This window comes from Martes martes (genome assembly GCF_963455335.1).
Source record: "Martes martes genome assembly, chromosome: 1".
In the NCBI taxonomy this organism is placed as follows: Eukaryota; Metazoa; Chordata; class Mammalia; order Carnivora; family Mustelidae; genus Martes; species Martes martes.
Window position 1 is genome coordinate 105,436,635 of NC_137888.1, and position 27,998 is coordinate 105,464,632.

The 27,998-nt window shown below is 52.3% G+C and overlaps 2 protein-coding genes across 3 annotated transcripts; one reads left to right on the top strand and one right to left on the bottom strand.

The window, feature by feature from the left end:
* Positions 1-11,856: 11,856 nt before the first annotated feature.
* On the top strand, positions 11,857-22,767 carry VWA5B2 (von Willebrand factor A domain containing 5B2; the record flags this gene model as incomplete). The annotated part of the gene is made up of 19 exons (XM_080810822.1): positions 11,857-11,995; positions 12,083-12,253; positions 14,105-14,336; positions 14,505-14,662; positions 15,191-15,322; positions 15,555-15,679; positions 16,083-16,238; positions 16,642-16,752; positions 16,833-17,041; positions 17,126-17,237; positions 17,738-17,923; positions 18,722-18,893; positions 18,981-19,297; positions 19,802-19,991; positions 20,089-20,445; positions 21,234-21,371; positions 21,460-21,543; positions 21,619-21,842; positions 21,929-22,767. The coding sequence occupies 19 exons, from the start codon at positions 11,857-11,859 to the stop codon at positions 22,475-22,477; spliced, it is 3,762 nt and encodes a 1,253-aa protein (XP_080666948.1). The 3' UTR covers positions 22,478-22,767.
* Positions 22,761-27,992, bottom strand: ALG3 (ALG3 alpha-1,3- mannosyltransferase). Of its 2 annotated transcripts, none has more exons than XM_080810838.1 (9): positions 27,807-27,992; positions 25,982-26,081; positions 25,749-25,896; positions 25,490-25,650; positions 24,877-24,997; positions 24,258-24,463; positions 24,030-24,107; positions 23,239-23,382; positions 22,761-23,094 (listed from the first exon to the last, which is right to left on the bottom strand). In XM_080810838.1, the coding sequence occupies exons 1-9, from the start codon at positions 27,895-27,897 to the stop codon at positions 22,932-22,934; spliced, it is 1,212 nt and encodes a 403-aa protein (XP_080666964.1). In that variant the 5' UTR covers positions 27,898-27,992; the 3' UTR covers positions 22,761-22,931. The 2 variants fall into 2 exon arrangements, with proteins under 2 accessions (XP_080666964.1, XP_080666963.1); XM_080810837.1 differs by having other exon boundaries at positions 27,770-27,981.
* Positions 27,993-27,998: the final 6 nt, after the last annotated feature.

The window sequence follows — 27,998 nt, forward strand, 5'->3', positions numbered from 1 at the left end:
TGAGGTCTCATATAGTCTTGGTTGAGTAAATTCCTAGATACCTTAGAGTTTTTGTCATTATTGTGAAAGACATCTTTTTATTGCATTTTTTAAGTTAGTTATATCTGATGTAGAGGTATTCTACTGAATTTTGTAGATTGATCTCGTATCTGGCTACCTTACTGAATTCTCTCACTAGTTGCAATAGCAACAAATTAGTTTTCAGATCAGCTGAGTAAATAGGAGTCTGATTTGTGGATTGTGGGGTAAAACTATGTTTAGGTTTGTAAGAAAACTACAACTTGCCTTCCAAAGTGGCTGTACCATTTTACATTCCTACCAACAGTGAGAGTTTCTACTGCTTCACATTCTTGTTGGCAATTTGAGTTCAGGGGTTTTTTGTTTTGTTTTGTTAGTGTAGTTGACACACAATGTTACATTAGTTTCGGGTATAGACAAGTTTAAACATTGTGCCATGTTCACAGCAAGTGTAGCTACTACCTGTCCATTACACTATTATGATATCATCCACTGTATTCCTTATGCTGTGCCTTTTACTCCTGTGACTTACTCATTCCATAACTGGAAGCCTGTATCTCCCTCTCCTCTTCACCTATTTTGCCTAGCTCCTCACCCCACTTGACTCTGACAATCATCAGTTTGTTCTCTGCATTTATATGTCTGATTCTGCTTTTTGTTTATCATGTGTGTGGTGTTTTTAAAGGTTCCTTTCATGAATGGAATCATATGGTATTTTTCTTTCTCAGTCTCACTTAATTCACTTAGCATGATACCCTCTAGGTCCATCCATGTTGTCACAAATGGCAAGACCTCATCCTTTTTTTTTTTTTTTTTAAGATTTTGTTTATTTTTGAGAGAGAGAGCATGAAAAGGGGGACAGGTGCAGAGGGAGAAGCGGACTCCATGATAAGCAGGGAACCCAATGCGGGACTCAATCCCAGGACCCTGAGATCATGACCTGAGCCGAAATAAAAAGTCAGCCGCTTAACAGACTGAGCCACCCAGGTGCCCAAAACCTCATTCTTTCTTATGGCTATATAACACGGAATTGAGGGTTTTGTCCATTCTAAAAGGTGTGCACTGGTTATTTATATTATTTTTAAAGTTTAACAAGGCTCTGAAGCCCTGAATTAACCAACCCAATAACTACTGACCTCTCTAGACTTTCTTTTCTAAAAATTTATTTATTGGGGCACCTGGGTTGCTCAGTGGATTAAAGCCTCTGCCTTTGGCTCAGGTCATGATCTCAGGGTCCTGGGATCTGCTCAGCAGAGAGCCTGCTTCCTCCCTCTCTCTCTGCCTGCCTCTCTGCCTACTTGTGATCTCTGTCTGTCAAGTGAATAAATAAAATCTTTTTAAAAAATTATTTATTTACTTTAGCAAGAAAGAGAGCATGCATGCAGGGGAGGGGAGAGGTGCAGAGGGAGAGAGAAAATCTCAGGCAGACTCCCCACTGACCACAATGCCCAACACAGGCTTGATCTGAAGATCTATGAGATCACAACCTGAGCCAAAAATCACCGGTAATGCTCAACCTCAACCGACAGCGCCACCTACGTGCCCCTCCAGACTCTCCTGGTTCACCCACTGCTTGCTTTCAGGTCACCAACTATGCAAATCTTACCTTTATTCCCTGTAAGGCTCCAAGCTTTCTCCCTATTCATGGCCTCTGCACATACCGTTCCTTCTGCCAGGAACCTTCTCCCCATCCTCTTTACCTAGCTAATTCTCACTCCTTCAAACCTTAATGTTCAGAGTAGCTATCTTTGACTCTTCCCCCAAGACACGGACAAGTTCCCTTATCATGATAATTGCATAGAAACGTGTACTTTTTTGTAGCTATTATCGTAATTACGATTGAAAAATCTATAAACAAATAAGATCTAAACAAAGAGAGAAACATATTGTGTTTGGGATTGGAAGATTCGATAAAGATGTTCATTCTCCTCCACATAGATATATAGGCTTAATGCAATTCCTCTCAATGTCCTAGCAAGATTTTTTTATAGATATAGACAAGATTAATCTAAAACTTAGGTGGAAAAGCAAAGGAACTGGGATAACTAAAAGAACTTTGAAAATAAGAATAAAGTGAAAGGAATCAGTCTACATAATTTCATGATTTATTATATATCTAGAGGGATCAAGACTGTTTGGTATCAGCAAAGGGAGGGACATACGGGCTGGTGAAGTAGAATAGAGAACCCAGAAAGAGCTCCACACAAGTACAGCTGTTGATTTTTGACAAAGATGCAAAAGATGGTCTTTACAGCAAGCAGGAGCAACTGGATATCCATGGACCAGAAATAAAAAATTAAAATCTTGACCTAAACCTTACAGCTTACAAAAATTTTTTTTCAAATGGATCAAAGATTAAAATGCAAAACTGCAAAACTGTAAAAATGTTTGCAAACTAACATAGGAGAAACTCTTTGGGATCAAGGGTTTGGTGAAGAGTTCTTAACATAATACCAAAAGCATGATCCATAAAAAGAAAAAAAACAATAAATTGAAATTTTGATTTGTTTGATTTGATTTGTGGAGAAACTGGAAACTTTGTCCACTGCTGGTAGGAGTGTAAGATTATTCAGCTGGTATGAGTAACCTCAATAAATTAAACATAGAATTACCATATGACTTAGCGAATCCACTTCTGGGTACGTACCCAAAAGAACTGAAAATAGAAGACAGGTGTTCAAACAAAAACTTGTACACAAAGACTCATAGCAGCTCTGCTCACAATAGCCAAAAGGTGGAAAAACCCCAAGTGTCCATCAACTGATGAATGGATAAACAAAATGTGAATATCATTGCAGTGGAATATCATTCAGTCACAAAAAGGAATGAAGGACTCATACACCCTACAGCATAGGTGAGCCATTGAAAATACTATGTTAAGTGAAAGAAGCCAGACACAGAAGGTAAAGTATTGTATGATTCTATTCATATGGATTATCCAGAATAGGGAAGTCTAGAAAGAGAGAAAGCACATTAGTAATTTCCAGGGACTGAGAGGAGGAGAAATGGAGAGTGACTAACGGCTTTGGGGTTTCCTTTTGGGGTGGTAAAAACATTCTGGAACTAAATAATCATGATGGTTACACAACATTGTGATTGTACTAAATACCACTAATGGTAAATTTTATTTATGTGTACTTGACCACAATAAAAATGGTGATTTTTATTGCATGTAAACTATACTTCAATAAAACTGACATAAAATATTAATTGGAATACTAATAAATGCAAAGATTTGTAATTGAACTTTTTTTAGTGTTTTTTTTTAAATTTTTATTTAATTATTTTGACAGGCAGAGATCACAAGTAGGAAGAGAGGCAGGCAGAGAGAGAGAGGGAGAAGCAGGCTCCCCACTGAGCAGAGATCCTGACGTGGGGCTCGATCCCAAGACCTTGAGATCATGACCTGAGCTGAAGGCAGAGGCCTTAACCCATTGAGCCACCCAGGTGCCCCTGTAATTGAACTTTTAATGAAGATATCAAACTATCTCCCTTCAAAAACACTTATTAATTAACAAAGAAAAATAACAACACTAGAGTGGAAAAACCGGGCAGACATTACCTGTGACCACCTTGTGTGTCAACTTGGAGGGTGATTTGGATGTGATTAACATTTAAGTTGGTGAACTGTAAGTAAGTAGACTGCTTTCCATAAAGTGAGTGAGCCTCACCCTAAAACTTCAATTTAACAAAAAGACCAGCCTCTCCAGCAAGAGGGGATTCTCCAGCAGACTGCCTTCCCGTGACATCTGCGCTGTTGGCTCTCCCGGTTCTCCAGCCTGCCAGCCCACAGGGCAAATTTGAACTTTCCAGCCTCCACAATCAGGTAAGCTAATTCCTTACAATAAATAAGTAATAGAAATATAAACATAGGGAGCCTGGGTGGCTCAGTTGGTTAAGCATCTGCCTTCAGCTCAGGTCATGATCCCAGGATCCTGGGATCAAGTCCCCCATCGAGCTCCTTGCTCCAAAGGGAGACTGCTTCTCCCTCTGCCTCTGCCTTTCTCTCTCTCTGTCTCTCATGAATAAATAAAATAAAAAATCTTTATAAATAAGTAAATAAATATAAACATAAACAGGCACATTATAGGTGGTAGAGATCTATGTATAGATCTATCTATCCTAGTTTTGTTTTTCTGGAGAACCTTAATACACCCCCTTAAGAAATGCTGACAGTTACTACCACCCATAATGGTAACGATATGCACATCCTGATGTGATATAGTGAGAAGGGCATGACATCACTTATGTGCTAATTTTGTTGAAAATAAATATTCTGAATCATGAGAAAGCAGCAGACAAACCCAAACTGAGGGACGGTCTACAAAACAACTGACAAGTATTCTTTTTAAAAAATGTCAGTATAGGAGCACCTGGGTGGCTCAGCCTGTTAAGTGTCTGTCTTTGGCTCAGGTCATGATCCCAGGCTCCTGGGATAGAGTCCCGCATCGGGCTCCCTGCTCAGTGGGGAGCCTACTTCTCCCTCTCCCACTCCCCCTGCTTGCACTCCCTCTCTCACTGTGTCTCTCTCTATCAAATAAATGAATAAATGAAATCTTTTTAAAAAGTCAGTATTGTAAAAAGACAATAAGAAAGAGAAACTTATATTTTTAAAGATTTTATTTAAATATTTGACAGACAGAGATCACAAGTAGGTAGAGAGGCGGGCAGAGAGAGAGGAGGAAGGAGGCTCCCCGCTGAGCAGAAAGCCTTCTTCGGGGTTCAATTCCAGGACCCTGAGATCACGACCTGAGCCAAAGGCAGAGGCTTTAACCCACTGAGCCACCCAGGCGCCCCGAGAAATTTATTTTTGATAAAAGAAGACTATCAACAGAACTATCAGCTAAATGCAATGCGTGATCCTGGGTTGGATGGGGGGAGGGGGATATCTGTGAAGAACATTTTTCCAACAGTCAATGAATTTGAGATTTTTTTTAAGATTTTATTTATTTATTTGACAGATCACAAGTAGGCAGAGAGGCAAGCAGAGAGAGAAGGGAGGAAGCAGGCTCCCTGCCGAGCAGAGAGCCCGATGCGGGGCTCGATCCCAGGACGCTGGGATCATGACCTGAGCCGAAGGCAGCGGCTTTAACCCACTGAGCCACCCAGGCGCCCCTGAATTTGAGATATTGACTGTAGTTTAAGAGCATTATTTCAAAGTTAACTTCCTGAAATTGACAACTATTCAGTGGTGATGAAAGAGTGTCCTTGTTCTTCAGAAACACACATTGGAGTATGTAGGGGTAAAGGGCATGGTGTGTACACCTATTTCAAATGGTTCAGGAAATAAAGTCTATTCTTGCAAATTTTTTCAAAGATTTTATTTACTGGGGTGCCTGTGTGGCTCAGTCTTTAAGTGTCTGCCTTTGGCTCAGATCATGATTCCCGGGTTCTGGGACGGAGCCCCACATCAGGCTCCCTGGTCAGCAGGAAGCCTGCTTCTCCATCTCTCACTCCCCCTGCTTGTGTTACCCCTCTCACTGTGCCTCTCTCTGTCAAATAAATAAATAAAATATTTTTTAAAAAAGATTCTATTTACTTAGGGGTGCCTGGGTGGCTTAGTAGGTTAGGCGTCTGTACGATGGCCTGTAAGAGGCTCCAATCGTTATCCCGGGGTCCTGGGCTGGAGACCCACATCAGGCTCCCTGCTCAGCAGACATCCTGCATCTCCCTCTGCCTATGCCTGCTTCCCCTGGTTGTGCTCTCTCTTTCTCTCTCTCTCTGTCAAATGTGTAAATAAAATCTTTGAGAAACAGGATCTCCTCTGAGCTAGGAGACCAACCCAGGGCTCGACCCCAGGACCCCAGGATCAGGACTGGAGCTGAAGGCAGATGCTTAACAACTGAGCCATCCAGGTGCCCCTATTCTTGCAATTTTTGTTTAAGTTTTGAAATTACGTACAAGTAAGAAGTTTAAAAATTAACTGTATAATTTGTTTGATATTTTTCATAAAGGGAGGGCTCCCCCACTGTCTGGTTTCCTGCTATAGCATCAGTTCTAGCACATAAGAGGCTACAACAATAAATATTTATTGAGTGAATAAATGAATTCATGAACCAAGCCATCTTCTAATTTGGGCTTCAGACTGGAGCTGGAGTTTGGGGAATCAAGCTTGTGACAGACAGGAGGCAAAATTCTTCTCTTTCTCTAAGCCTAACTCTTCCAGAGCTCAAATCTGAGAAGGTAGATGCTTCCGAGGTTTGGAGAAACAAGACCACTGTCCCCAAAGGCAGGGAGGCAGCCCACCAACAGAAGACAATTGAATTGTGCTTTGGAACAGGTGGCCTGGATGAGTGTCATTTTCTGAGGCTGTTTCTCTTTGGGTTTACCCTTTCCCTGCCTCCTATCCCTTGGTAAGAGTTGTTGACATGTTCCACCTCCCACCTGGGCAGTGTTAACTTGAGTAGAGGAGTGAGACTGAATCCTCCCTCTTGGGCCAGATCGGAGGAAAAGCAGCACCTTTCAGGCTGACTTGGTGGTGGCCAAGGTGAGCAGATATCCTAGACAGGGACTTCAGTGGCCCAGCTGCCTACCCCACACAGAGATTAGAAAATTGGATCAAGTTGACTAACAGCCAGTGGGTTTCCTCCCATCACCAATGCACCTGAGTCAACCAACATTTATTGGGCACCTGCTGTGTTCCCCGCTGTATGGTAGGATGAGGGAGTCACTCCTAGGGCCTCTTACAGGTTCAACTACCCCTTCCTGTCTCATTCCCTGCCTGCGTCCCACCAGCTCCACTGTCTGCCCACTGCCCACTGAGAGGGGAACAAACCCTTTCTCTTCCCATTCTTTTTTTTTTTTCGATCAACCAAGACTGATGAGTATTTTCAAAGTGAAGTGTATTAAGATACATAGGGAATCTAACAAATGTAGTAATCCGAAGGGGCACCTGCACTCCAATGTTTATAGCAGCAATGTCCACAATAGCCAAACTATGGAGAGAGCCCAGATGGCCATCGACAGATGAATGGATAAAGAAGATGTGGTATATGGGGCGCCTGGGTGGCTCAGATGGTTAGGCACCTGCCTTTGGCCCAGGTCATGATCCCACGGTCCTGAGATCAAACCCCACATCGGCCTCTTTGCTCAACGGGGAGCCTGCTTCTCCCCTGCCTGCCCTTCCCCCTGCTTGTGCTCTCTCTCTCTCTGTCAAATGAATTTAAAAAAAAAATCTTAAAAAGAGAAAAGATGCGGTGTATATATATACATATACATGTATGTGTGTGTGTATGTATATATAATGGAATATTACAAAGCCATCAAAAAATGAAATCTTGCCATTTACAATGGGATGGATGGAACTAGAGGGTACTATGATAAGCGAAACTAGTCAATCAGAGAAAGACAATTATCATATGATCTCACTCATATGTGGAATTTAAGAAACAAGGAAGAGGATCATAGGGGAAGAGAGGGAAAAATGAGACAAGATGAAAACCAGAGAGGGAGACAAACCATAAGAGACTCTTAATCATAGGAAACAAACTGAGGGTTGCTGGAGGGAAGAAGGGTGGAGGGATGAGGTAACTGGGTGATGGACACTGGGGAGGGTATGTGTTGTAATGAGCACTGCGTGTTATATAAGACTGATGAATCACAGACCTGTACCCCTGAAACAAATAATACATTATGTGTTAATTAATTGAATTTAAATTTAAAAAGAGACATAGGGAGTCTAGATGGATGTTAACTAAACTCATTGTGGTAATCATTTTGTAATATACACTACATATATCCAATCAGTGTGTTATATACCTAAACAAATGCAATGTTATATGCCAATTATATCTCAATAAGAAAACCGAAAAAAAAAAAAAGAGAGAGATTTCAGGAAAATCAAAGAGAAACCAGGAAGTAAACATCAAGAAAACCATATTGTCCAAGGTGGTTGTTTAAAAACAGGGGTTCTTTTTTTTTTTTTAAGATTTTATTTATTTATTTGACAGACAGATCACAAGTAGGCATAGAGGCAGGCAGAGAGAGAAGGGAGGAAGCAGGCTCCCTGCTGAGCAGAGAGCCCGATGCGGGGCTCGATCCCAGGACGATGGGATCATGACCTGAGCCGAAGGCAGCGGCTCTAACCCACTGAGCCACCCAGGCACCCCAAAAACAGGGGTTCTGAGGCCAGACCATCCAAGATCAACCTCCTGGTCCCACCTCTTCACTAGCTTCTGATGAGCAAGTTACTTATCCTGTCCCTCCTTGGGTTTTCTCATCTGTAAGATAATGATAATACCGAGCTCTTGGGCTGTTCTGACCATTAAAGGAGGTAATCCACGCCTAGTGCAGTACTTGGTCTGTAGTAAATGGCTGATAAATATTAACTACGAGGAAAAACACTCACCTACGTCTACGTTCCTTAGTCCCTCTGGCTCCTTCACCTTTCAATGAGCTGATTCCTCTGCTTGAAAATCTTCTCCTTCACTGCCTAGCTTCTATTTAGGAGTTGGCTTAGATGGCAACCCACCCACCATCACTGCCAAGTTAGGCGCCTCTCCTAATATCTCCTGTTAAAAGCTTTATAATATCCCTTGTATCTCTCTAAGGCAGTACTCATCTTAATCTATAGTAACTGGGTATTGGTCTTTTTCACTAAATGGGAACCTTTCAAGGCAGAGGCTCTGCCTTTTATATTCCACTCCCTCCCCTACGCCTGGCACAGAGCTGACTACTCAAGCTCTGGGCCATTCCTTACCCCTGCCAATGGCCTCCTCCTTCTCCTGAAACCTGGTTCTGGGGGCCTTCTGGGATTGTGCTGTCCTTTCCTGTCCTCAGCTGCGTGTCATACTGCAGCCCCACCACCAAAGCCCCTCCCTGCTGGGCCTCAGAGACCCTCTTACTATGCCTGCAGAGTCCCCTCCTCAGGGGGCCCAGCAGCCTGCACTTCTCAGCCTCTATCCTACAGGATGCTTGGTACCCCTCTTGCCCTCCTGATGAGCTTGCCTCTAAGACAGCTTGCTGGCAGGATTTCCCAGCAAAGCTCAGCTTCTACCAATGCATTGTCTAGCCTTTGACAGGGACACCATCTTCCTGGGAGACTGTCTTACATCTCAGACCCTATCAGAACCCAAACCAAGGGACTCTTTTTCCATCTCCATATATTTAAGTCTCCCTAATGATTTCTCCCTGCAGCTTCATGTTTGGCCTGCGTGGGTCACATGTAGCTCTTGGGCCATTTGCGCAAAAATGCCAATGAGGAGGTGGCCACTGCCCGAACTTCCATGGGGACCTCAGGACCAGGCTGGGCCTGGCTGGAGACCTGAGTCCCCCTAGAGGGCAAATCAGCCCACACACCATCCACTGTTTCTCTCCTAAGCCTGGAAGAGGGACCCTAACTTGGAATGAGGCTGGGGGCAGGTTCAGCAGAGAAGGGATGGGAAGGGTCAATGGAATCATGGTTCTGATAGTGTGGAAAGAACAGGGCTGGGACCCAGCAGGAGCTCCCTGTGGGCTGGATGGCTCATTGCAATCATGTCTATGCTTTCTATACTGTCCTTATATATTTTCCACCCATGAAGTTCCCTGGGAAAAGGCCACACTATCTCCACTATGCTAAGTGGTTTGAGCAAAAGAAAGGGTTGGGGTTTGAGAGCTCAGGGGCTCAAGGAGGCAGGGGATGCCCCTGCAGTCAACATGATGATAGTGACCAGAATCAGAAGGATGGAGGGAAGGGGGAGGGGTAAGAACCTTGAGTCTGGCTTGAAAACCCACTCTCACTGGCTGCCCCCATGCCCAGCCCCCAGTTCTCCTCAAAGCTTTTTTTTTTTTTTTGCAGAATCTGAGTGCGGCCTCTGCAAGAAAGGTTGCATGTGTGACCCCCAAACATGGTCACTTCCCCAGGAATCCCAGACTTCCTCAGGGATCCTGGGAGAGGTTTTACAGACCTCCCCAATCTTTTGCACCTTAACACCATCCAGCTGCATGAACATTCTGCCAATAACAGGGGACGTGTTTACAAGCAGGGTTTTTTTGTTGTTGTTGTTGTTGTTTGTTTGTTTGTTTGCTGCCGGTGCTGCAGGGGTGGGGTGGGGTAGGGGTCACTGCCACGATCCATCCATCCATCGGCAGCCTCAAGCCAAGAGAAGGCTGTGCAGGCTGGAAGGCCTCACTTCAAGGCGGTGGGCACTGAAAGTAGCAGGGAGTTATAAGCCTGAGGGGCTGATCCTGCCTACTCTCTCCACCTGCGGAAAAGGTGGGGAGATAGCACTGCAGCGATAGGAATGCTGGCTGCTTGGTGGTGGGGGGAACTTGCTGCAGTGATGAAGGATCCCTCCGTGGAGTGAGTGGTCATTGAAGCGATCACGAGAGCTGAAGACAGCTGCAGGGACGCGGGAAGATTTCTGCAGCGATGAAGGAGACCTTTGCAAAGGAAAAAGGCTGGCTTTTTGGGGAGGGGGGGAATGTCCTGCGGCGATGAAGCGCTGGGATCACTGCAGTGATGAAAGAGAGTCACTGCACTAAGGGAAAGCATAGCCAGGGCGAGAAGTGGGGTGATGCTGGGATAGTTGGAGTCCTTGCCGTGCTAGGTGGGGGTGGGGGGCTGCAGACTGAGCCCACTGCCGCACTTGCACAGCGTTTCACTTCCTGAAGGACGGAAAGGGTGGGGCTTCGGAGGCCCGGGTCCTTCCTCGGTGGGGGGCTGTGCAGCGGCGGGGACGCGATCCCTGCACTGCGGTGCCCTGTCTAGCTGGAGCGGCCAAGGCTGGCGCGGAGGCAGCACCGCGCCCGAAGCGGGGGCCGCGCGAGGAGCAGCAGCCAGCCGCAGCGGCAGGCGGGGCCCGGGGCGGGCTGAAGGGGAGGCCTTCCCGAGCGGGGGCGGGATCAGCACCCGCAGAGCCGACGCCCCTGCGCGGACTCAGAGCGGCCTCAGCTGGAGTCCCGAGCGGGTCCCCGCAGGTGACGGGACTGAGTGCGGACCGAAACGCAGACGCGGCCCTATCCCTCTTGCTCCAGCTGTGGCGCCCAGAACTCCGCAGAGGACGCGACGGTGAGCCTGGGTTGCCCGCCGGGTGGGTGACGATCCCTAGACCCAGCCCGCCGCATCCCCCGACAGCTCGGCTGTGGGGCCCCTACTCTCAGATCAGTTCTGCCAGGGTGGGGGGAGGTGGGTGCCCTGGACGGATTCCAGGGACTCCCCCTGCCCCAACGCCTCTCCTGGTCTTGCCTCCGAAAGACCCTGTCCTGTCGCTGCCCTGTCTCGTTCTTCCCATCCAACCGCCTCCACTCCGGCCTGCAGCCCCTCTCTGCCTGCGCCCTAGTCAGGTGAGGTGCAGGAGAAGGAAAGACTACGGTCCTTCGGCTTCCCCTCCCAACCTTCCCCGGGGATCCCTCGCTGGGTTGGGGACACCCAGGAGGAGGGTTAAAGGATGGCCCTTTAACCCCCCTGCTCCTCACCCAGAGCATCTTCCATCTCGCCACCCGCGCCACTTCCGACAGCTGGCAGCCGCGAGGAGCCCCGGGGGGCCGGCAGGTACGGGGGCGGCGGCCAGGCCGGGGAGCGGGCGATGGAACAGCTGTGACCCCCGCCGCCTGCTCCTCCAGCGCTGGGCGCCCAGAGCGCCAGTTAATCATTAACCCCCGGCTGCCCGGCTCCCCGCGCAGCTCCGAGCTGCGCTCCGCCCCGGCTTCCCAGGTAACCGGCTAGGATGCCCATCACGCCATCCCCCTCTTCCCTCCCCTGGCCACCTGTCGGTCCGGCCGCAGCCCCCGGCTCAGCCCGGCGCTCCCAGGGCCGGAGTTCGGTTTTCCCGGCGGCCTGCAGGAGGGCGGGGTCGGGAGGCCGGGGCCCACCCTGCGGCCCCCTTCTTCATCGAGCCCCCTTCCCCCAGGGGCGCCATGCCCGGCCTGTACTGCCCCTCCAGCTGGACGCCGCTGCCCCTCACCGACTCCTGGGTTCGGGCCTGCGCTAACGGCCCCTGCCTCAGCCTGCGGGCCCGGCTCACCTACCACAACCCGCAGCCGCAGCCGGTGGAAGGTGAGGCCCCGGCGGGGCGCGAGGCGCCAGGGCGCGGGGGGGTGGGGGGCGGCGAGGTCCGACGCCGCCTGTGTCCCCCCGCCCCAGGCGTGTTCGTGTACCCACTGGCTGAGGCCGAAGTGGTCTCGGGCTTCGAGGCGGAGGCGGCCGGACGGCGCGTCTCGTTCCAGCTGCAGAGCCGGCGACGCTTGCAGGCCGCTTGCTGCCGCGCTCTGGGCCCCGGGTGGGGGGCCTCCACGCCCCGCCGCTGCGCGCAGGGTGAGTGCCGGCGCCCCCGCCCCGCCCCCGGAAGCCAGCCGCCCTCGGGTTCCCGCACCCGCTCCGCGTCCCACCCCTGCCCGCGCCCCCTCCAGCCACTGACTTTTTCATTCATTAATTCATGGCTTTGTGCAACAGTCATGGACTAGGCACCTGACGTGCGCCAGGGGCCGGGGCGATGTGACCCAGGCCTGACCTGAGGTTTGCGGCCTGGGAGACAGACGCAGCTGGCAGTCCACACGGCAGTCTTCCCACCACTGGAGCGTTGGCTCCCGAGCCTGGGATGGGGCTTTGGCCAGCTCCAAGGCCCAGCATGGAAAGTGGCATATGAGTGCTGGCTTGGGGAATGGAAGCCCATTCCTGAGCCATATTTTGTGCCTTGCACGTCATTCTTTCGTTTATTTATTTGTACATTCATTTGACTCCTGCACGTGGGATTTACCTTCCCATAGGAGAGACAGCGTCCAGTGGTGTTTAGAGTTGGTGTTGAGAGTTGGTACCAACCCAGCAGGTAGTTAGAAGCCTGAGTAAACTCTGGGCTGAGGCCCCAGGAATGTTCCAGAAGGAAGTGCAGCCAGAATTTGACCAAAAAGAATGGTATGACTGGTGAAGTGGAGAGGAAGGAAAAGGCCCTTCAGTCAGGGGCAATGGTGTAAACAAAGGTTTGGGAGTAAGTTGTGTTGAGTGATGGTAATAAAATACCTCATATTTGTAGTAATTTACAGTTGACAAAGTCCAGTCACTGGTATGACCTCATTTGAATCCAGAGAGGTATGTAAAGCAAGTGCTGTTCTCTATCCCCCTTTTACAGGTGTGAAAATAGTAACAACAGCCCTTCTGTTTTGGGTGTTATACGTACATTATCTCATTCCTCACCAGTCATTGAGATATAGTTATTATGACTCCCATTTCATGGATGAAGAAACTGAGGCTCCTCAAAACAAGAGAATTACCAAAGGGCCGAATTAGAAGTCACAGAGCTGAGACTCAAAACCTGATCCTGTGCTCTCTCCCCTGTATCAGGCTGTCCCCAAGCTGCAGCTGATTAGGATAGAAGCCCCTTTCTTCCTTCTCTCCCTTTTTTCTTTCCTTCCATCTTCTTCTTCCCTTCATTTATTCTGCAAGCATTTCTCAAAAGAATGGATAAATGATTACTGTGGGGAAGGGCTATAAAGGCAGGCTGGAGCCAGACCATGTAAGGCCTTGACTGCCACTGTACACACCTGGCCATCTTTCCTTTAGCACCAGTGACTCCTATGATTCCACCTGTCCCTAGATAAATCTACAATATGAGTGAAATGGTGTGCTCAGTATGTAAGTACAGCTTTGTGTCCTCTAGCCAGATTCTAAGCAGGTCACTGCTCCTAAACCCCTCTTGGGTAGAAAATTCTGGAGTGGGCAGTGGGGAGCCCCTGACTGTTCATGAGCTGGGGGTTTATGAGCGGGCTGGATCCCAGGCTATGGGAGATGTCAGCGCACAAGGGAGGGTCCTTAGGAAGATGATGCCCAAGGGTTGAATGAGCAGGCAGGGGAAGAAGGGCAGAGGGTATGGGTCCCCTAGGATCTTGGGGGTAGTGTGGACATGTCCCCTTCTCCTCAGCTCTCCATTAGCAGGACATCACTACTTTTCCTGATGACAGCCAGGTCCTTCTACCACCAGCCTGCTTCTCCATCAGCCATCATTCAGTTCATGCCTCCATTCTACATCACCAACACATAAGCCCTGTGTCCCTCCAACTTTTTAAAGTACTGCTTGCCCAGGCTCCCCTGCATCAGTGCATGCTGTCATTTCCTATTTCCCCCATCTGCTCTACTTCAGCTCCCTCTGACCCCTTTTCTCACTCACTGTAGGTCATCTTGTCTTGGATCCGGCCCAGGCCCGGTCTGCACTGGTGCTGCCCACAGGCCTCATCAACGCGGCCGGCACCATGACGGTGACCCTGTGCAGCAGCCGGGAGCTGCCCTCCAGGCCTGATGGGGTGCTGCGCGTGGCTCTCCCCTCTGTGCTTACCCCGCTGGCCTCATCAGGCCCACCGGGGCCCCCCAGGCCTCCGGGGCTCTGTGACGACAGGTTGGGCCTATGGTGATTCTCTTCGTCCCTCCCTCGGCTTCTCTGGGTCTAGTGCGGGTGAGGGGGCTTTGGTAGGGTGCCTTGGGGGTTGGGCAGGGTGGGGAAGGGCTGGGGCCATTCAGCCAGAGGGGCTAGGGGCCTTGCTGGTGGCCCGGTGACCCTCCTTGTACTCCCTTCCAGCCCCACCAGCTGCTTTGGGGTGGGCAGCCCTCAGGAGGAAGGGTTTGCCTGGGAGGAGCCTGCTGCCCCTCGGGATGTGTTCTCAGGCCCTGCCCGCTGCCCTGCCCTGTACACCTTCTCTTTCGAGATGCTGGTCACTGGGCCATGCCTGCTGGCAGGTGGGTGCCCCTCCCGGCATAGCTGACTAGGGAATAATTCAGGGCTCAGGACTGGGAGGAACACAGGAAACCCCCCCAAAAAACCCCCAAGGACTTAAGCCTTGGGAACCTCCAGTTTTGGCGGGAGCATCCCCTGGAAGCTTCTACACAACACACACCACCCCCTAGGTTTGTCTGTGTAATTTATTCACATCCATTCACCAAGGGGAAGAAAGATGATTAAATTGAGACTAGTCCAAGCGATGAAGTGGAGTTCCTTGTGCAAGAAGTGGGGGAGGATGCTAAATCAGCAACTGGCTGATATGTAACTGATCAGCCAGGAACAGAACCAGGAATCCACCTCCCAGCCCAAGAAAGTAGGCAAAATCCCTCCGATTGTCCATCCAACCCTAGAGATCAGGCTCTGAGAGCTGAGCTGAATCAGCATGATCGTTGCCCATGCCACTGTTGTCCGGAAGGTTGTACTGGTGCTTTAGGACTGGCTTGCGGTGGGCGATCATCCCCTCTCCCTGCCTCACTATCCCTCAGGCCTGGAGAGCCCCTCTCACGCTCTGCGGGCAGATGCCCCCCCTCATGCCAGCTCTGCAGCCACCATCTGTGTCACACTAGCAGAGGGCCACCGCTGTGACCGGGCGTTGGAGATCCTGCTGTACCCCAGTGGTGAGAGACTGGGGCACACAGTGGGCCAGCTCTGACCTGCTTCAGGACCACCTGGGTAACATTTTTCAAGTATAGATTTCTGGGTCCCAAGCCAGATGAATCAAGTCATCTGTGAGGGTGGGCCCCATGGTATAGGGAGGCTGGACTTGAAAGGTCCTCCCGAGACAGTGGGACTGAGCCACTGGGGTCCAGAGACAGGGACTTTCTAACAGCTGTGTCCCCTCTTCCCTAGAGCCCCACCAGCCACACTTGATGCTAGAGGCTGGCAGCCTGAGCTCAGCAGAATATGAGGCCCAGGTGAGGGCCCGCCGGGACTTCCAGAGGCTACAGCGAAGGGACAGTGATGGGGACCGGCAGGTATGGCTGCTCGGGGTCCTGGCCTGGCCTCCGACCCCACCACTGGCTGCATTTGTGCACAAGGAACAGATAAGAAGGCTCATGTTATAATGGGGCAGGGGTGGGCGGCTCTGCTCTTAGCAGGACCTCCTAGTAGCTGCCACCACCGTCGCAGAGGGCAGATGAGTGCTGTCATAGGAGGGCCCACGCAAGTCTCCTGGGGCGTGTCTCCGAGGATGGGGGCTAGGAATGACAGGCAGGGGACAGCCACCTGCCTTTGCTCTTGCCTGTTTTCAAAGGCATATGAAAAGGTGCCCCTCTGGGTATATTGGATAGAAGCCGCCTGAAGACTAGGTCCTGTTGCCAGCCAGGGCTGGGGTTGCACTAAGCCCGGCCCAGGATGACTTGGGGCTCCCATGCTCAGGTGTGGTTCCTGCAACGCCGCTTCCACAAGGACATCCTGCTGAATCCCGTGCTGGTGCTGAGCTTCTGCCCAGACTTGAGCTCCAAGCCGGGACACCTGGGCACAGCTACCCGGGAGCTCCTTTTCCTGCTGGACAGCAGCAGTGTTGCACATAAGGCCTGTGGGGGCGAGGCACGGGTGGGCCTGAGGGCTGGGAGAGGGGCAGTTGGCCTGAGGGTGGCTGAGGGCAGCCTCTCAAAGATACATGCACGCACACACACACACACACACACACTCATACAAACGTGCATCTCCTGGATTCCAAGAGCCTCTCTCACCTGTGAAGTTACATTCAGTCTCCCCAATCCCAAACCCAAGGATTCACAACCCCCTGCAGGGGCTTCCACACACTTCACCTCCCTCCTAACCCATCTCACACACAGCCTCACTCCTGCATGGCCTCTCCCAGATCCCCACTGCCCGATCCTCCTTTTCACACAGCCTGGAGAAGGCAGGCTGGCAACCCCACCACTGCCCTTGGCGCCTGCTTCATGGTCCCCCCCCCCCCGGCTCTCCCCAGGACGCCATTGTTCTGGCTGTGAAGTCACTACCACCACAGACACTCATCAACCTGGCTGTGTTTGGCACGGCGGTGCAGCCCCTCTTCCCAGAGAGCCGACCTTGCAGTGATGTGAGTATAGTCTGGGGGTTTGGGGGGGCTGGAGAAGCTATCTCAGCCTGGTGTGGCCAAAGCATACCTTCTCTTCCCAGGACACTGTGCAGCTGATCTGTGAGAGTGTTGAGACCCTGCAGGCTGCAAGTGGTCCCCCAGACGTGCTGGCTGCACTGACCTGGGCCATGGGGCAGCCCCAGCACAGGGCCCACCCCAGGCAGCTATTCCTGCTGACCGCTGCCTCGCCCTTGGCTGCTGCCACCCATCAAAGCCTGGACCTCATGAGGTGGCACAGGGGGACAGCCAGGTATGGGCTGAGCCAGGTGCCTGAGATTGACCCCCACCCCCAAGAGGCTCCTGAAGGTCACAGATGCTTCCCTTCCCTCATCAGGTGCTTCTCCTTTGGTCTGGGGCCTGCCTGCCGCCAGCTGCTTCAGGGTCTGTCTGCCCTCAGCAGAGGCCGGGCCTACTTCCCAGGGCCTGGGGAGAGGCTGCAGCCCATGGTGAGCTTGAGCCTGGGCCCTGTTCCCTACTCTCAGAAGCCCTTCCCCCAAGTTACCCTAAGCCTGCAATAGAACCCATGGGGTCTCCTGGCACCCTTGACCAGGACTTCTCTTCCCCCATTCCAGTTCATCTCCTCCTTTGAGATGCCAATCAGGAGAGGAGCTGCTGGGGTTGTTGTGGGGTGCTGCAGGAGGCCAAAGGTGTGGGGGACATGGCTCTCTGACTGCCCCCCAAATCTTATTGTTTTCTCTTGGGACCAAGTGCCATATCCTTGACAAATCTTACCTCATCCCCAGGCTTGGCTAAGGCCAGGAGATAGAGCAAACCCTGAGGACTGAGCACTCAGTCCCCTTGCTTATTCCTACCCCCACTCCTCCCTTGGACCCCGCTCCCCTCAGCCCAGGGACTAGGCAGATGGCATCAGCGGAAGGGTGGCCTCCCTGCTCTGTGGGCTGTGTGGCCCTCTCTCCCATGTCCTCCCTCTGGCTACTCCTCCCAGCTGGTGCAGGCTCTGCGGAAGGCACTGGAGCCCGCCCTGAGCGACATCTCTGTGGACTGGTTTGTGCCTGACGCGGTGGAGGCACTGCTGACACCCCGGGAGATCCCGGCACTCTACCCTGGGGACCGGCTGCTCGGCTACTGCTCACTCTTCAGGGTGGATGGCTTCCGGCCCCGTGCCCCCGGGGTAAGCCTGGGCTGTTGGAAGTCCATGCATGTCTTCAAAACTCTTCCACTCCCTGTTCCTCTCCCTGCCAGGCTCTCCTACTGCACCCTTGGCCTCCCTAGGGCCCCCACTGGGCACCCTAAGGTGACTGCAGCCTGTCCTCTTCATGAGGTCTTCCACTAAATTGTCCCATAAGGTGTTGTCCTTGGCTTTGACCGGAGGCGGCCACAGAGCTCTAGCATTCACTCTGAGGGATTTGTGGAAACTCACTCATTTCTTCACACGGTGCCCTACAGAAAGCACGATCTGGATTGTTTCCTGGAATGCTCAGAAACAGACGGAACAGGGTCTAGATGAAATCTAGCATTCAATTTGGGGCCAGCCCCCTCACCTCCCTGAGCCCATTTCCTCATACTGAGTCTTACTGCAAGGATGCTATGATTAGTCACAGTGCACACTTGATAGGACACTTGACATACATGAGAGTGTAAGAAATGGTAGTTACTTCGATTTGCAAAAAGCTTTCTCTCTCTAGAAGAAATAAGCACACTTCCTCGTCTTGATCCAGAGTGCTGTATAGTGGAGGCTTTGCCTTTTTGCCTGCCCGCCAGGAAGCTCAGGGCTGAACCTGAACTTCGGCCACAGCAGCTCTGCTAACTTTCTGATCAGCACATATGCTTCCTCCTTCCTCAGGACAGGGCTTTCATTTCTGATTTATTAACTTCATTGCCTCTTGTGGTGAGATATCTACAATCCTGTTAGAAAAGAGGCAGCGTATAACTAGCACCCAGTTTTTCTCCAATGCCTGTCCCTCTCCAGGGCCCAGAACCTGGCTGGCAGAGCTTGGGTGGCTCCGTGTTCCCGTCCCCAGAGGAAGCACCATCTGCCATCAGTCCTGGCACTGAGCCCACTGGCACCTCGGAGCTGCTGGGAATAGGCACTGTGTCAGCGGAGCTGTCCAGCCCGTGGGCTGCTGGGGACTCAGAGCAGAGTGAGCACCTGGACATGGGATGCAGCTGTGCTGGAGGAGTGGGCCATGGGAGAGGCCGGGGCTGGGATCCGTTCTCTTGCCTCCCAGCAGGTACTGATGCTCTGACAGAGCCTGTCACAGACCCTGGACCCAACCCCTCCTCGGATACGGCCATATGGCGCCGCATCTTCCAGTCGTCCTACATCCGGGAGCAGTATGTGCTCACCCACTGCTCTGCCAGCCCCGAGCCAGGTCCAGGTTCCACAGGCAGCAGCGAGTCCCCTGGCTCCCAGGGCCCTGGCTCCCCCGAGAGCATGGCTCCCCTGCATCTCCCTTCTCAGCAGGGCTGCCGCAGCCTGGCCTGGGGAGAACCTGCGGGCTCCCGCTCCTGCCCCCTGCCTCCGCCCCCGCTGGCTCCAGTCAAGGTGAGGGTCAGTCCACATCCCTTCTACTAGGTATCCAGCAAAAGTTTACTGGCCATCAGCTATAAGCCATAAATTTTGCAGTGGTTACTATTCAGTCCAGCTGGAGAGACAGGTGGGTAAATCTATAATGATACCATGTGACACACCGTGGTGAGCATAAGGACACAGCATTATGGGGAGTGTCAGAGTCAAGATGGCTGACCCTGTGTGAGGGAGTCAGGAAAGCAAGAGCCACATCTGGAAGAATAAGTAGAAGCTAGCCAGGCAAAGAGAGAGAAGCCATGAGTAAAATCAGAGACGAGCAACAATGTCAAGTGAGAAATGGGGCACAGAGTGAGACAGCACTGCGAAGGGGCCAGGGGCCATACAGAATGGCCTTGCTCCTAAGGGTGGTGAGCAGCCACCCACAGTTTCAGACGAAGGGCTCTGGGGCCAGTTGTTCTACACGTGTGGTGGCCGGCAGCTCTGCATTTCTTGACCGTGGACCCCACTTCTTATGTGCAGTCTGGGGCCTTAAGTGCGGAGGTGCTGGGTCGTCGACGCAGAGTGGCTCTGGCTGGCCGGAGCCTCTCATCACCCCCAGGCCAGGTGGACTCAGTCCCTGGCCATCCCCGGCATCCCTCTCTGGGCACAGCACCCGACGGGCCAGGCCCTGAGTCAGGGCAGCAGCTGGGACAGGGCCTGGATGACTCAGGTAAGGGTTGGATGGGGAGCTGGGTTCTGAGACCGCGGAGGGTCTCGGAGAGGTGGGGCCTGACACTGCCCCTGCCTTTATGGTTGTCTCCCTCCAGGAAATCTGCTCTCCCCGGCCCCTATGGACTGGGACATGTTGATGGAACCCCCCTTCTTATTCACGGCTCTGCCCCCCAATGGGGAGTCGGCTCCTCCAGCAGAGGCACTGCCTCCCCAGGCTCCACGCTGCCATGTGGTGATCCGGGCCCTGTGTGGGGAGCAGCCTATGTGCTGGGAGGTGGGTGTTGGCCTAGAGACACTGTGGGGACCTGGTGATGATGGCTCACTGCCTCTGTCATCCCCTGAAAGAGAAGGTGCTTGGGACCAAGCACTCCATCGGCTGACAGCAGCCTCCGTGGTCCGGGACAATGAGCAGCTGGCCCTCCGTGGAGGGGCTGAGGCCACGGCTGACCGAGGTGAGCTACTAGTGGGCCTGGCAAGGGTCCCAGGAGCCCATATGGGGCAGAGAGTGGCAGAAGTGGAGGTCCATGTGTTTGATCACTCTGTATCTCATTTTGCTCACAAACAGTTTGAGGTGGCTCACCCATATTGACAAGGAAAAAAAAAAGCAGGGCAATGGGATAATAAAAGGAAGTGGAGAATCAGGTTATATTAAAGATATGCACACGATGAGCTTATATGCCCTAGCAAGCAGGGGACCCCAAATTGTCAGGATTCCTAGCAGCCAACAGAGGGAAATGTGATCTCCTTAATGATTCACAGGGCCTGTAACATAAAAACAAATCTGTCATTCAGGAAGACTGTTAAGTCAAAGAGTGAACATTTCAGTACAGCGGTACTAGCCACACATCAAGTGCTTAACACTAACACATGGCTAGTGGTTGCCATACCGGATCATGGAAATCTAGAACATCTCATTCACTGCAGGAAGTTCTGCTGGACAGTGCTGAAATGAGTGGACAGAAAAGGCACCACATCAGTGCTTCCTTTGGGTGGTGAACAAAACGTTCGATTTCTGGGTGGCCTGAGGGTCAGCCCTGTTATGAGCTGAGGGTTCAGTCTAACTGCTTGTAGAAGTTGGGGAGTCTGAGCTGGCTCCTAGAAGGAACTCTACTCTGTTCAAAAATGGACAGAGGGAAAAGCTACACAGAACACAGCTTTGTTTCTATAAAGCCCTTTGTGCTGGTTGGGGGGTGGGGGATGTCCCTGCTTCCATTCAGCTTGCTGCTCCCTGGTCTCACAGGCCATGCCCGGAGGTCCTGGCTCCGAGCCCTTCAGACAAGCAAGGTCAGCTCTGCCCCTTCCTGCTTCACTTGCCCAGTAGCTGTGGACGCCACCACTAGGGAGGTCCTACCCTCAGCCCTGCAGGTGCGGAGCTCAGGTAGAGTCCCTCCTGGGTGACCTCTCTGGTGCCACCCTCACTTCACCAGCTGCCCTCCCAGTTCACCCTGTCTCCTGTGCCCCTGCAGAGCTGGCTGAGCCCCTAAGCACTTCTCCTGCCCCTCAGGGCCATCTAGATGCAACTCCTCTGTCCACAGCTGTGAAGTCTAGAGGTAATGCTCGAAGTTGGGGGCGGGTAAGGAGCAGGCAGGTTTAGGGACGACTGGCACTGACTGGCTCCCTTGCAGGACCTCAGGGAGGCTCTCCGGTGGCCGGCTGGAACCTGAACCCAAATGGCAACCCCAAGTTGGCCACCGGAAGTCCTCCTCGCCTCCCCCCACAGCCTCCTTCTAGGCTCAGCCTGGGTGGGGGGAGGGCCAGAGGCTCTGACAGCCACCGACTCTGCAGCCCCCACCGGGGCCAGGCTAGTGACAACAACAGTGAAGGCAGCGACCACGACTACTTGCCCTTGGTGAGGACTCGGGAGGTGGAGGGTGGCACTGCCACGGCCAGGGCACTGTCTCAGCTCGCTTCTCCCCCCACCTCCTCTCTCCTCAGGTGCGGCTGCAGGAGGCTCCCGGCTCCTTCCGCCTGGACGCGCCTTTCTGTGCAGCAGTGCACATCCCGCAGGAACGCCTGTGTCGCGCCTCGCCCTTCGCTGCGCACCGCGCCAGCCTCAGCCCCACCTCGGCCTCCTCTCCCTGGGCACTTCTGGGACCAGGTGTGGGCCAGGGCGACAGTGCCACAGCCTCCTGCAGCCCGTCCCCCAGCTCAGGCTCGGAGGGCCCGGGCCAGGTGGACAGCGGGAGGGGCTCCGACACCGAGGCCTCGGAGGGTGCCGAAGGCCTAGGCGGTGCCGACCTGCGGGGCCGGACCTGGGCCACAGCCGTGGCCCTCGCGTGGCTGGAGCACCGCTGCGCCGCCGCCTTTGGCGAGTGGGAACTTGCGGCGGCTAAAGCTGACTGTTGGTTGCGGGCGCAGCACCTGCCCGATGGCCTTGACCTGGCTGCCCTCAAAGCTGCGGCTCGGGGTCTCTTCCTGCTGCTCCGCCACTGGGACCAGAACCTGCAGCTACACCTGCTGTGCTACAGCCCGGCAAATGTGTGAGGGCTGCCCACTGCTCAGCTGGCGCTGCCCGACAGACGCAAGTCACTGCCACCCAGGCCCGGCTTCTACGCGCTGGTGCTGGGAGGGGCAGGCTGGTGTCCGCCTGACCCCCACTGCTTCTCATCCCCTTCCCAGAATGCCCCTGCCCTCACAGAAAGTGCCTGCCTGTGCTCTCTCCCACTCCTCCCAGCCCAGGTCTTTTCCCTTCTGAGCTCCATGCAGTGCAGTGTGGGAGAGGAGAGAGCCACAGCCCCCAAATCCTATGCAATAAAGTGCCTCTTAGGACTGCCCAAATGAGTTCTTTATCTGCAGTGAGCATGCCCCTCACAGCTTGGTGCAGGCCCTTCCATGTAGGCTGCAAAGAGGTGGACTGGGTAAGGTTTATTGGGAAGGGTAGAGAGTCTATTCCCATCCAGGGTCCTACGAGTGGGCTGGAGGGGAAGGGAGGTGGATCTCAGTGGGCTTTCTTGCTCTGCTGGATGCTCTTGGGGAAAGGCTGGGGGCCCAGCCAGAGCTGCAGGAGGATGACAGCATGGCATATGTGCAGGGCCGCAGAGCTGCAGGACGTGGACGGGTATGTGTTCCAGGAGAGCTCAATGAGCCCTAGCACCAGTAACCTGGAGAGGAGAGAGCAGCTCAGATTTTGCCCAGTTTCTAATTCTAAGCCTGCAGCCCTTCAGCTCGCCCAACCCTCCACGGTCAGCCTGGGGATGGGGAGCTCCCTCGCCCATCCCACATGCCCAGGTTGTCGCAGCCAGTACCTGAGCAGATGTGTAAGCCAGCGTGCAGGCGTGGCCCACAGGAGGTAGGGCAGTGTGTGGAAATACCAGACGTAGAACTGGTAGTGGAGGGAGCGGCTGAAGCAGATGCCAATGAAGTTGGAGGTAAAGAGGGTAGAGATAATCTGTAGGCAGTGGTCAAGGCCAAGGGCAGGAACAGAAGGGCCAGGAGTTGGGATGGGGGTTGGGACAGGGAGGTTCCAAAGTATAGGGACCAAAGTTTTGGGGTCAGACAGCCCCCTGGCTCTGCCATCCGTCCTTTTGGACGAATTTCTTAACTTCTCCAGACTGCTCCTCAATCTAATGTGAGACAATGATACTAGGGCCATAAGGCCTAGTGAGTTTAAATTCATCACTTACAGGCTAAGTGACCTAAGTAAGTTACGTGAACTCCTTAACGTCCTGATTTTATCATCTGTAAAATGAGCACTGTCATCATCAGACACCTCCCTATTTCAGAGTCTCCTGCAAGCTTTAAATGTTAGAATATATGTAAATCTCTTAGGACAACACCAGGTAGAGAGTGAGTACTTATAATGGTAAGTCAAATAATATTTAGGATTAAGAATAAAATACGCTTAAATATGTGAAGTGCTTAGCACAGTGGTGCAGAGTGGTGGAGGGAACAGCTCTACTCCCATGAACAGGGCCTATAGCTATTACTGGGACCTCTTTTTCCCTCCCCCAGGTCACCAACCATCCAGGGCTAACCGACCAGGACCCCAAGTGTACCTGGAGAGGGCAAGACTTACCTTCCTATGATTTAAAGGATATGATTGGGTGTGAGGGGCTGCGGTGGAACCTTCCTTTTGGAGGGATCCTTTAGCAGCGACAGGATACTTTCCCCCGTCCTGGGGAGAAGCCATTGACACATTTATCAAGCCCCAATCTTAGGGCAAGCTTTAGATTCACCCACGTGAACTCAACATCTCCCCCAAGCAGGCAAACAGGCCCTTCATCCTCCCCCCAACTCTGTCCATGACACTGCTCCCCTTTCTCACCTGTGCCACCTGCATAAGGCAAAGAGAAAGAGCAGGGTGAGGTGGGCGGCCAACAGTGCCAGGTGGAAGGCACGATGCAAGAAGAGGGCCTCAGGGAGGAAGCGCCAGTTCACTGTCCAGCGGAAGAGAAACTGGCGGCCAAGGTCAAAGGAGCGGGATAGGTAGCCAATGGGGTTCTCCAGCAGGAAGGGCAGCCCCAGCACCACCTGAGGATAGGTGTCATGTCAGCACAGGTGCCCAGGCTCAAACTGAGCCTTCATACTAATCATGGAGGGGAGTGGACAGAGGGCGCAGGTCTCAGAGGTTCTCAGATTCCCCTAGGAATAGCAGGTAAGCCAGCTTCCACATCCAGGCTAGAGCCTGGGGCCAAAGAAGCTGAGAAGGCAGGTAATAACAGTCCTTTAAGTTTGGATTCACCACGTCATAAATGGGCAGAATCAGAGACCCTCAGAAACCATCTAGTTCAACACCCCCATTTTACAGCTAATAAAAGCAAAGCTCAGAATCAACTCCAAAATCCTGTCTGTTAGCTTTGAGGAAGTCTTATCGATGGAAGGAGGCCAGAGAGTAGCCTCCCCTTCATTGGGAAGGGGAAGGGGAAGGGGTGGTGGTGGGGTACCTGAAGGACAGCACAGATGCCCAACTTGGGGAGTGCTCCACGGAAGCCAAATTGCATGAGGAGAAGAAATAGCAACCCAGGGGCGAAGAGTAGCACATTCATCTTCACGGAGACTGCCAGGCTGGAGTAGGTAAGGGAGGAAGAGGCAAGATCAGCTCCAGAGCCATTTACCCACCCAAAGATGTATCTCTCCCCTGACACACACACAACAACTCCTCCCCTCCCCTGCCAGCAAGCTCCAGGATGGGGCCCACACTCAGAGTTGCTGGAAGGAGGGGAAAGCAGTCTGGGAGGAGGCTGAGGGTAAGGGGCAGATACCAAGTCTCTATGCTCAGACTGGGCCAGCAAATACATATTTAGAGCATTTATAATGTGCAAGAACCAATTCCAACAACAGATGCTGTCTAGAAGGAAGAGAGGATGGGTAGAGGGTCTGTGTTTCTTTGGGGGGGGGTGGGGGCAGAGACTTTCTACAGATCCTAGACTTGTTTAGTGGGGCCCTGACTGACCCATATTATCTGGTTACTCTCTTACTTCCTCTGCTGAAGAAAACTGGGGGAGGAAATGGTGGAAATACAGAATGAGAGATGGGGGAGAAGGGAGGGGTGTTGACCTGAAACAGCAGCAGCCCCAGCCCCAGCGCTGGGCCAGCAGGAGGTTGATACTGAGGAAGAGCAGAGCCATGGCCACTGGGTCATTGAAGAGCCGAAGCACGAAGATGGAGTGGACACGGTACGAGGCGCAGCACATGAAGAAAAAGACGAAGGGAGGTACCTGAGAGGTGGGAACAAGGTCAGCTCACCAAACCTGAGCCATCCCTACTCCCCAGTACTGCCCGTTGGAGCCCCCTGTTCCCAGGAGCATGAACTCACCTTGCAGGTCTGGTGGTAGATCAAGAAGACAAGCAGCAAGGTGGCCAGGTAGAGCACGGCAAAGATGTGCTGGGCCATGCGGATGTCAGTGCCCTGGCCAGTGGCATAATATAGTCCCATAAAGATGTACACAAAGCCGGCTGGGTACCTGGAAGAGGAGTCTGGGTCAGGCTGCCCAGCCTGGTATCTGGGCAGCCCCTCGGGTCCTCACTGAACCCTTTATCACCACTCACACAAGAGGTCCAGTGTCACCCTGCAGTTGGGTGTAGTCATAGGTGCCGTTGATGACGCCCTCCACCTGGGCCATGTAGGCCTTCCAGTCAATCTCTGTATCTGGAAAAGGGCAGGACGGTGTGGTCACTTCCAAGCTCAGAACGTGTCTGCCCCCCACACACCTCCCACCCTTCAAAACACAGAGTTCCAGCTCTTTCCCAGGACTTTTATCACAACCCCTTATCTCACTGCCTATCTGGCATTCTCTGGGTGAACCCAAGCATCTCAAATTCAGCATGCCTATAACTGACCTCAGACCGTCCACTCTAAATCTGCTCTCCCTCCTGGGTTCCATGAACAGCACCATCAACCTCCCAGCTGCCCAAGTCACAAACCTGGGTAACATCTTTGACACTTACTTCTTTCTCACTTCCAACACCCAGTCACCAAATCCTGCCTATTCTTCATCCTAAGTAACTCTACTATCTCTCATCCTTTTCTGCTCTTACATACTAATATTTGGACCTAACATAATCTCTAGCCTCAATGATGCAACAGCTTCCAAATTATTAGTTTCCCAGCTTCTACTTTTATCCCACTACAATGTATTTCCCACCCTGCAACCAGAGAGCTCTTCCTATAATAGAAATCCTGTCAGATCTCTGCTTAAAACCCTTCAATGATTCCTCAAGTTTCCTACGATAAAGACCAAACCCTATTATTCCCAATTTTAGAAAAGGAACCTGTGAATTAATGAGGTTAAGCAACTAGTTCAAGATCAGTGAGCTAAGAAGGGTAGAACTGAGACTGGAACTCCATGAGGTCCTAAATTCTTAACCACCATGCTAATTATCTCCTTAACACAACTGACAGACTGCTTCATGATTTGGTCTCAACGTCTGCAACCTCATCTCTCCCTGCTACCCTCACTCGAATTATGTTCCAGCTCTAAAACAAATTCAGTTCCTCAAAGGAAGCAGACTCTGTTCAGACTGGAGGTTTTAGTTACAGGATTCTCTGTCTAGAGTGCTCTTTCTCCTCCCCTTTTCTCTCTTTCCTCACCTAGCTTCCTCTTACCCTTCAAGGGGACTCAAGTCTGGCTTAAGTGCCCTCCTGTGTCTTTTATGGTTCCCTGTCTCCCACTGTCATGATGAATATGATCCACCATCATTTTCTACTAACTTCTTTTTGTCCAGGCCCATACACCCAATTAGGAAATGTGTCTATTTTTTCACCACTGTACCACTGGTACCTAGCATAGTGTTCTTAAGCAATATAATAAACATTCAATAAGTATATGTTGAATTAATCATCTTTAGCAAGAAAGCCTTAAGCCCAGTGTCTAGATTCAGCCCATAAAGGAGCCCCCAATAATACCCAAAGGACTCAAGTGGTCACAAAATGCCACTGTTGACAATAGACTTTGAGATCTCAGAATTGAACAGATGAGAAAATTTGGACCCAGGAGGGGAAGGGCCATCTCAAAGCAACAGACAAAAGAAGGAGCAGCAGTACATTAACTCAGACCCAGGTCTTTTGATTTCCAGGCTGGTTTATTTTCTTAGCCTGGCAGGCTGTATGGTCAGGGCAGAGGGCCAATCTCTAGAGTCGCCCCTTCCATCATCAGGGAGGGATTAAGACAGGGTTTGGTTTTATGGAGCAGGCTTGGGACCTGGGTAAAAATTATGGTCTGCAATTGATGACTGATTGGCTCTGGGGCCTGGATTTCCGCTCCGAATCTGGGTCCCAGTTTGGGTAGGGGGTTCGGGTCCCCCTCCCTACCCTCCCCTCCTCCTCGGCGCACTCACATGCCACCCTGTGAATGACCCAGAAGGTGATGCCCACCTCCGCCAAGCAGAGGCAGGCGGCCACCAGCAGCGTGTAGCGCGGCTCCAGCAGCAGTAAGCGCCGCTCTTGCCAGGCGCGCCGTAGCCATTGTCCGCAAAGTCCGGCTGCCCCGGCTGCAGGACCCGCCCGGCCGCGTTTCCGTAGGCCTGCCGCCATCTTGACGGTGCGCCGCTCGTATTGGCCCGCCAC

Excerpts from the sequence above, each read along its gene's own strand:
- ALG3 (XM_080810837.1), bottom strand. The coding sequence starts at position 27,965 with ATGGCGGCAGGCCTACGGAAACGCGGCCGGGCGGGTCCTGCAGCCGGG. Across the intron at positions 25,897-25,981 it reads GGTGACACTGGACCTCTTGT|GTACCCAGCCGGCTTTGTGT; the intron begins GTGAGTGGTGAT and ends CTCCTCTTCCAG. Across the intron at positions 23,383-24,029 it reads CAGCCCCTCACACCCAATCA|GATTATCTCTACCCTCTTTA; the intron begins TATCCTTTAAAT and ends CCACTGCCTACA.